The sequence below is a fragment of the Rhinoderma darwinii genome, chromosome 2, assembly GCF_050947455.1.
Source record: "Rhinoderma darwinii isolate aRhiDar2 chromosome 2, aRhiDar2.hap1, whole genome shotgun sequence".
NCBI lineage: Eukaryota > Metazoa > Chordata > Amphibia > Anura > Rhinodermatidae > Rhinoderma > Rhinoderma darwinii.
The window spans coordinates 149,891,550-149,901,220 of record NC_134688.1 but is presented as its reverse complement, the minus strand read 5'-3'; the positions used below and the strand labels follow the sequence as shown (position 1 = coordinate 149,901,220).

Genomic DNA, 9,671 nt, shown 5'->3' with positions numbered 1-9,671 from the left:
TATATATATTTTAATTTTATATCTTTCTATATATAGATATAATTAAGAGATATAATTCACTGACGCCTCTTTTACATGATGAAAATGTAGCAGAGATTCATTTGTAAGATGTACAGTAGTAGCACTGAGCTTGTCACTTGGTAGAACTTATAATGATATCACAAAAATGTACCTATGGTTTTATAAATGGCTGCAGAGAAAACCTAAAGCATTATCTTCATAATACAGCACTAAAGAGTTAAATGTCAATCTCAGCTTTTCTGCATTGGTACATAACATTATTTTGTGAAAGAGTTAGGAACATAATAATGATTTCAATAAAATAATTACAAGACGCAGATAGCAATACAGACTCAAAAAGTTTATCTGGATGCTAACAGAGACACACACAGATGTCAATCTGTGCCCCGGGGGCTGCATTCTGCTTCATATCCTCACTAACATTCCATTCTGCGTCTTTACAGGACACAACACTTTATTACAATAGTCTTATTCAGTACCATTCACAAGTCAGTCTATAAAACCTAGTTATGCTACAAAGTCACCAAGACTAAATATAAAAAGAGATAAACACTTGTGTCAGTCTTGTCATAACCACTGAGCCTGACAATCAGAAAATAAAATGAAGATACCAGATAAAAGCTATCTTCTGTGGACAAAAATCGTAACGAAGCTGCCATATGATTTTTCATGCAATAAAGTAATATGATCATTTCATCTTATGCTACGATAGGAATCAATGAAAATCCAATGGGTCAGACATGCGCAGTGTACTGTCCTTTCCGTCATGTGCACAATGTGCATACGCCGATGCTGCACCCCGGCTAACCATTCCTGAACTGTCCGTCTTTGAAGTGGGCAGATTTGGGACACCGAACCCCAGCTATATGGCGGTATGCTGGCGGTTTAGTGGGTCCAAACCTAGAGACAGTTTCCCTTTGAGGTTATTATTGACTATCGTAACAATGTAATTCTGTGTATGAATTTGATAGAAAAAAAATTGGGGCATGTTCCATCAGATGGTGTATTATGGAGAAATACTCCAAAGAAGCTTTGTTTTTAAGGGAGAATATCAATGTGATACAGTGCCATACTGAGGCACTATACAATGGCACACAGAGTACCTAATATTTCATATGCCACCATGAGGCTGGATTCACACATTCAGATTTTGGTGCAGTTTTTGATGCAATTTTTTGAGCCAAAGCCAGAAGTGATGGACAAAAAAGAAAGGAAAAGCATAGAGGAAAGAAGGATACATCTTTGTCTCTTTTGTATTCACTCCAGGCATCAAAGACTGCAATAAAATAGAATTGGGCAGATTTACTAATACTAATTGTCTAATCTTAGACAAGGCAGTCAGAAATTGCACCAAATTAATCAAAGTGGCGCACATGGTGTGAGAAATTTGGCGCATCTTGCTAGACATGTTAGACACTTCTTTTCCTTATACCATCTCTTAGTTGGCTTAGTTGGCGGCAGTTTTTTGGGTGCAATTGTGGCACACGTCAGTGCATTTATGTCACGGCACCTTTTTGCTTAGCCACACACCATTTTCTAGACGCTTTTGAAAAGTCTAGTCAGACGCAAACATCTGTTCTTTTTTGGCGCAAACCAATAATACATTTGTCTAAATTGATTTCCACCAGAAAAAAAAATGCAACTTAGGGCACATTCACACGTGGCGGAATTGCTGTGGAATTCCGATGCGGACAGTCCGCAGTGGAATTCTCCAGCGGCCGTTTTTTACATTTGTTTCTATACATTTATTGTAAAGTTAGTTCAGACGTTGCGGAAAACTCTGCTGCGGACCATAGACTGTGGTGCGGAATTTTCCCTCCGCATACTGTTGCTGAGAATAAGCGGAATTTCATTGCGTATTTCAGCCTTTGCAATGCAAAAACTGGCAAGTCCGTTGTGTTCTCTGCAACGTCTGAATTACCTGTCAAATATGCAAATGTTGGTGCAGATTCGTTGCGTAATTGCCCCAAATCTGCACCAACATTTGCAGCTGAAAAACTCTGCCACGTCTGAATGTGCCCTTAAGCGAGATTTCTGGCGCAACAATAATAGTAAATCTGCCTCAATGTGTGAATCCAGCCTAAAGCTTCCATGCAAGCAGATCTGCCATGTATATAATAACTAATGTGCGCTAATAAAAAAAAAACAAAAAAAACTGACAATTATGGCTTTTCTCAAAAATCCTCATGTTTTTTAATAGCCTTCTGTTTTGCCTGATGCAAGAACAGATCTGACATCAGAGGTTCCTACATAATTGCTGATATTAATTTTTTTATGGTAGAGGTACACAAATAATTCAATAATTTGGAGTAGATATAATAAATATGTGCTAAGTGATTAATTCTATGTGCTAACGTGTTTATTCTATCTCCCAAGTAAAACATATCTATGAATTCAGTCTGGTTTGATCTCTGGTCTGTACCAATGATGCTGTCCAGACTACAGGGACAAGAGTGGTCTAGGGATAGGTTGTTGTAGGAGGGAACAGGCGGGGTCTGTCAGTGACTGATGTACAAGTATTTGACTAGTGGTTTTCAGACACACACACACACACATACCAGGAGAAAGGTCTGAAATGTTCATTCCATCCATGTCCATTGAGACACTTCAGAAGATCCCCGGCCTGATGTAACTCCCCAGGACGTCTCACTAGCTGAAGATCAATCATTACCTCACTACATCTTTACTATTGAATTCTAGACTGGAATATATATTAACGTAAGTGACCATTTCTAGGAGTATTTCTCACTTTGTCAACATTTAATGGCTGTTTTTATTTGCCACATTTTACTATATAATGCTTTCTAGTATTCTATAGAACATAGATACAAATATGTTATTTATTTTACATTGTTTTACATTTATATATAATATTGATATACTTGTTTTTATTATGTCATATTATTGTATTTAAACAAATATTTTTCGAATGTAGCTAAATTAAGTATGTTATATGGCACAACTCATCGTAATATCACATATCTGTGGTTTTATATAGACTGCAGGTAAATCTGCTGAGTTCTCAATTCTACAAAATTGCAACCACAAAGAGTTAAATCACAAGTTCAGCTCTACTATAGTTATAAATCAACTAAGAAAATAAATACATATTAATAATACGCATATATGTTCTGTAAATATATCATGCATATCTTATAATAAATAAAACTGTGCAATAGATAGATAGATAGATAGATAGATAGATAGATAGATAGATAGATAGATAGATAGATAGATAGATAGATAGATAGATAGAAATGTTTATCATGTGATAGAGTATATGCATAATAGTTGAATGATTTTCTGTCTTAAAATGTGGTAAAAAAAATTATCAAAGCAAACACAAGTAGTAATATTTTGTCTTTTTATATAGGTCCTGATTGGATATTTATGCTAGTTGTTTCAATCGGTTCTAAGTAGTTACACAAAATTTTGCAATCCTTAATCATCATGGAGATTGCACGGCAGTATGCAAGACTGACGGTAGTGTTGTTCTATGCAGTTGTAGTCCTTGGTGAAGATCATAGCCCTACCCTTCAACCATTATCTAATAAAGAGATACCATTGCTGGCAAGTGTGTCCACAACAGTAAGGACAAATGAAATCCAGACTTCAGATGCTCATCAGCTATCAAATCACAGCACGACTCAAAATGAGGGTTATCAATCAGGAAAGAGTAGGATGTATCCAGTCTGTGGACAGCAGATCGAGATCAAGGACACTTTCAAATATATTAACACAGTGGTATCATGCCTGATATTCATAGTCGGGGTAATTGGAAACTCAACGCTGTTGAGAATAATCTATAAAAACAAGAGCATGAGAAGTAAGACCAACTTGTTGATTGCCAGCCTGGCACTAGGAGACCTGCTCCATATCATAATTGACATACCAATCACCACGTATAAGGTAAGAACAATATGGTTTAGCTCCATTTCTTCATTCAATTTATTAACATCTCTGTTTTATCATTGTATCTTTTAAAGGGGTCCTCAGTGTTATTTATTAAAGCTTAATCTCTGTATAAATGAAATTCTATACATCCTTCTAATATACTTTGTGTTTCAGTTCCTTACCATTTTCAAGATATTTGTTTGCTGTCAGTGGATGAAAACATTATTTACACCCAAAGGGTGAGCATACAGACCTAATCCTGCTCTCAGCTGAGAAGTGGATGCAATTGTATCCAGTCTAGACAGTCCTCTGTGACTTAAATACATCAGCAGAAGTTGCACAAATCTTTTTAATAGTTTACCTCATTGTTTGCTAAATGTGTATGTCCAAAGTCAAGGCGGTTTAGCTCACAGGGCATGGGTAATATTTTCGTTCACTGACATCAAACAAAGATCTGGAAAATGGTGAGAAATTAAAGCACAAAGTATATTAGAAAGATGCAGGACTTTTCATTATACAATGTTTAAACTTTATTATATAAAACTGGAAAACCCCTATAATACAATGATATAATGAAAATAAAAATATTTCGCTATTTCTGCTTCTGCTATTGCATGATGTTTAGCATAAATACAAGTCTATGAAGATGTCTCTACAATTCGCACTCTAATAAATTACGCCAAGGAACTAAAATCTTCAATAAGAGAAATATGCCTGGAGTATTCCTGTATCTAAGAGTTATCATTCTGCCTTTCTGAAGGCAACAGTTAAATCAGAACACAGAATTAGATCTATATTGTCTCACTATTTAAAATACTAAAAGAGTGAGTAATAAATGTGGAACCTGAGCTGATGTTTTCCACAACTGCTTATTTTCCATGCAAAAAAATTTGAAGAACTAATATCTATCATAAGAATTCGGTATTGTGTGTTTGACTACGTGTCAGGTATCGTACTATAGTTTGTTCAATAAATTTGCAGGGAATTATGTATTGCTTCTTATTTTAATTTTATTTCCCTAGAGAACCTATATTTTAACATATTTGTATACTATAATGCAGAGTCGTAGTTAGGCTTCCTTCACCCGGGGAAAGATTCAGTTCTCTGCCTTAGCCCTGTATCCATATACCCAGGCAAAGGCAGAGTGGCTTGTTGGCCCTCGCTACAAGTCAGTACCCAGAACACACGCCCAACCATTCGCCCAGCTATGCCAATGTTTAATGCGTGCCCTATATGCTGTAATATAATTAAATTGTTGGACTTCATGTATATAATGGATTAGCACCTATAATACCCTTTGGGCATAAGTATAACCACAAGACATAATCCAAATACAGAAAATCTATATATGTCTCACATGCACATAACGTGTGACAAATAAATCTTAGACATGTATTTAGTCCAAAAATATTTATTTTATTATTCCATAAATATGGATACCCCCCAGAACCCACATAAATATACATACAAATATTAAAACATACTATTGTATGTTTAATGTATGCCCTATATGCTGTAATATAATTAAATGGTTGGACTTCATATATATAATGGTTGCATAGATTTGATCTCACGGAGGACTGATTAGCCTTTGAAGCTTTTCTGCTTTTTATGTTAGGTGTAAACGCCCTTAAGCAATCCACTTATTCAACAAAACAATTACAATCTTTTAAAAAAAAAAAAAGTTAAGCAATGTGTTATAACATAAGAGCAGGGAGTAGGGCAGCAAGTACTGTAAATGTACAGGGCCTGACACAGAGGTTAAATCAAAGAGGAAGCAATTTGTAATGTTAGACAAGTAAGTCATCTACATTTCTAAACATTGCTCAAACATTACATAAGAGGATAACTAGCGTTAACTATGCGTTAAGTGGTCATGTAAACAGTGACGTCATCCATATTATGTTTTACTAAGAATTTCAACGCTCGTTTTCTTAATATATTACATGCACATTGTATGAACATTCCCGGGTCATTTATTGCTAAAGTATCAAGTTATGATTGATGAACTAGTGAAAAAATTATTAATGATAATGAAAGTAATGTGGAACTGTAGTTCTTGTTTTTTTTTTTTATATATATTGTTCTTATAAATGACTTTCTGAAGATAATCATACTGTAGCTGCTCTGAACTGTATTTATAGGGGGGAAAAAACTGTATTCAAAATGTTTTTTCATACGTTTATAATTTAAGTCATGTTTTCTTTTGGTTTTATATCTTTTATTGTTCTACTGTTTGATGTTTACTGCACTTAATGCTGTTATTAAAAGCAAGCGTTTATGCTAGAAGTGAATATCCTATTGTACATAAACATCACCATATTTAGTGTCACAACGGTCAATTGCCAAGGTTTTAGTTGTATGATATAAATATGAACTAAAATAAATGTTAATATTAATAACAGATGCACCTAAAATTTTGAATTTACCATATTTAAATCTGATCATCTTATAACACTACAGAATTCTAGTAAGTAAATAATAATCAGAAAAGAACACAACTGTTTTGATCAATTTTATGTATTTATTGTCTCTTCTTTTTTTTCTTCAAGATAGATAGATAGATAGATAGATAGATAGATAGATAGATAGATAGATAGATAGATAGATAGATAGATAAGATAGATAGATAAGATAGATAGATAGATAGATAGATAGATAGATAGATAGATAGATAGATAGATAGATAGATAGATAGATAGATAGATAGATAGATAGATAGATAGATAGATAGATAGATAGATAGATATGAGATAGATAGATAGATAGATAGATAGATAGATAGATAGATAGATAGATAGATAGATAGATAGATAGATAGATAGATAGATAGATAGATAGATAGATGATAAATAGATAGATAGATAGATAGATAGATAGATAGATAGATAGATAGATAGATAGATGTTTAAAATATATGTTTACCATTGTTATGCAAGTGAATAAGATTAAAGATAATAAAACAGTATTGTTTTAATTCTAAAATATAAATTTATATTCCAATAAGTTAGATAACTAAATTCTCGCCGTACCATAGCGCCTTCTTCACACACAGATTATTTCTTGCGTTTAAACTGCATCAAAGAATGCTTCTAACAACACTAGCAGATTTCAAATGTAACATGCGTTTTTTTATGGCTTTTTGTGGCGTCTTTCATTTAGTGTAATTTTGTACATGCTTTTTTGTCTAACATTTTTGAAATCCTATAGAGTACTATAGAGAAGTCTATGGGGAAAACGGGGGGGGGGGAGGGTGTCAAAGCATATTATTAAAAGCAAGCGTTTATGCAAGAAGTGAATATCCTATTGTACTTAAACATCACCATATTTAGTGTCACAACTGTCAATTGCCAAGGTTTTAGTTGTATGATATAAATATGAACTAAAATAAATGTTAATATTAATAAGAGATGGACTTAAAATGTTTAATTTACCATATGTAAATTTGATCATCTCATAACACTACAGAATTCTAGTAAGTAAATAATAATCAGAAAAGAACCCAACTGTTTTGATAAATTTGAAAGATAGATAGATAGATAGATAGATAGATAGATAGATAGATAGATAGATAGATAGATAGATAGATAGATAGAAAGATAGATAGATGATAGATAGATAGATAGATAGATAGATAGATAGATAGATAGATAGATAGATAGATAGATAGATAGATAGATAGATAGATAGATAGATAGATAGATGATAGATAGATAGATAGATAGATGTTTAAAATATATGTTTACCATTGTTATGCAAGTGAATAAGATTAAAGATAATAAAACAGTATTGTTTTAATTCCAAAATATAAATTTATATTCCAATAAGTTAGATTAAAAAAATTCTCACCGTACCATAGGGCCTTCACACACAGATTATTTCTTGCGTTTATACTGCATCAAATAATGCTTCTAACAACACTAGCAGATTTCAAATGTAACAAATCAAAACGCAGTTGTGTGTAGTGCATTTGATAGTTTACTGCAGACTGTAACATCTGGCCGCACTAAAAAATGCATACAAAAAAGCCATTAAGAACGCCACGAAAAATACACAACACCGAACATTATTAACGTTTCCATCATAAAATATTTTGCTATGTAGAGCCTAGAAACATGTAAAACATGCATGTGTGGGCAGTCCTCCTATATTTCTATTATTCAGGAGTCATACAGCAAGGCTGCCTATATTTGTGGTGTAAGGTTTTCATCGTTTCTGGCTTACACAAAGCATGGAATCCAGGAGGTCTATAATAAATCCTGTGTAATAATGTGTAATATTTGTAGGAGGTATACATATGAAATAACAACTAAAGAAGCATGGTAACAAGGCATAAGGTCCTCCTGAGACATTACTGCTGTGAATCCATGTCTCTCTTCACCCCAAATGTTTCACTTTGTTTTCTCAATGTCTCTTACGTCCACTATTGCTTACCTCAATCCTAAATTATTTTCCGTCCTTCCCCTTTCCACATTACAGCTTCGCTGACTAATATATAACACCGTACATTCTTATGGTCAGTGCCCACTTGCTTATCTGGGCAACTCATTGATGTCCCCTTAACCCTTGTCTTCCTTGCCCCTTGGCATTATTTATGCACAATACCCTGTCCTCTATTATGCTTACACCCACTTTTATAGTTACCTTTCTATCACTTCCCTTATCTTTGACTTTCCCATTTTCATCCTAAGCTTTGTACCTTATATGTTGATTCCCTCTTTCCCTTCATGTTTTCCTACATGATTCTTTCTTTCTAATCCTTTCCACCGCTAGCTGCTTCACTTACCACCCTCCTTTCCATTTCCAGCAAGATGTAAGATGCTTTTTCTATAGACAGTGCTGGTTGTTGCTTCTTATCTACATTATGCTATCTAACATCTGCTTCACTGAATACTCTGCAATGTTTCATAAGCTTACCCCCAATGTCTTTTAAATTGTATACTTGTGTGCTACCACAACCTTTGTGCCCAGCATACAAGGCAACAATTTCTCAACTGACAATACATTTCTCAGTCATAATCATTCTCTCTCTGACACTAATTGATTTTTCTAGCATCACACAACAGTGTTAGTCTAGACTCGCACTAGCTTTTATTGCACATTTGTCTTTTTGATTTATTTGTACACAACTAATGCAAAGTGACAGAATTACTGATGTCAATTTGCATACATTTTCTATAATTCTTTTGTGCCACTTGTATTTACAAGATCCAAACACTTGGCATGCAGCATTTTTGGGTCTTGTAACAAATTGGATGAACTCTTGGAAGGCACTGATTCTCCATGAGGGCAATGCTCCCTGGGTAAAAGTATGCAAAATATCTCTCCTCCAGAAATAATAAAACTGTCTGTCTAGTGCCACCTATATGGGATTACCCTGTAAGTCAATGTCTGACCCTTTATAAAGCCTTGACATGTGACTTAGGTTAAAAGCCAATCCAGAGACACCCATCTGTAGATAGAACCCTACTTTGTACTGATAAGGAGCAATAACTTTGAAATGGTGCTGTCTACAGATTGGTATCTCGGTTTGGCTTTTAACCCTTATAGCTGTTAATGGCTATTAAGTCGCATTTCAAGTCTATAAAAAGGGTTATAAATACAAATGGGGCGAGACTGTTAAAATGTAACCTCCAATCTCTTGGCGACATCTCACGTATAGTTATATTGCTGTCGCCAAGGGGTTAGCGCATTGTCAGGTAAATGTATATTACAGCTGACACTCTGCTGTAACGGCAAGGCTTGAGTGAAGTACG

At 34.2% G+C, this 9,671-nt stretch overlaps 1 protein-coding gene across 1 annotated transcript in view; it reads left to right on the top strand.

Annotated features, from left to right (window-relative positions):
- Positions 1 to 2,584: 2,584 nt before the first annotated feature.
- The window catches only part of EDNRB (endothelin receptor type B), a 34,384-nt gene continuing 27,297 nt past the window's right edge, over positions 2,585 to 9,671 (top strand). Inside the window, exons 1-2 of the mRNA XM_075850261.1 lie at positions 2,585 to 2,739; positions 3,395 to 3,930. Of these exons, the coding sequence (XP_075706376.1) occupies positions 3,472 to 3,930 (459 nt within the window). The 5' untranslated portion in view covers positions 2,585 to 2,739; positions 3,395 to 3,471. The remainder of the gene's footprint in view (positions 2,740 to 3,394; positions 3,931 to 9,671) is intronic.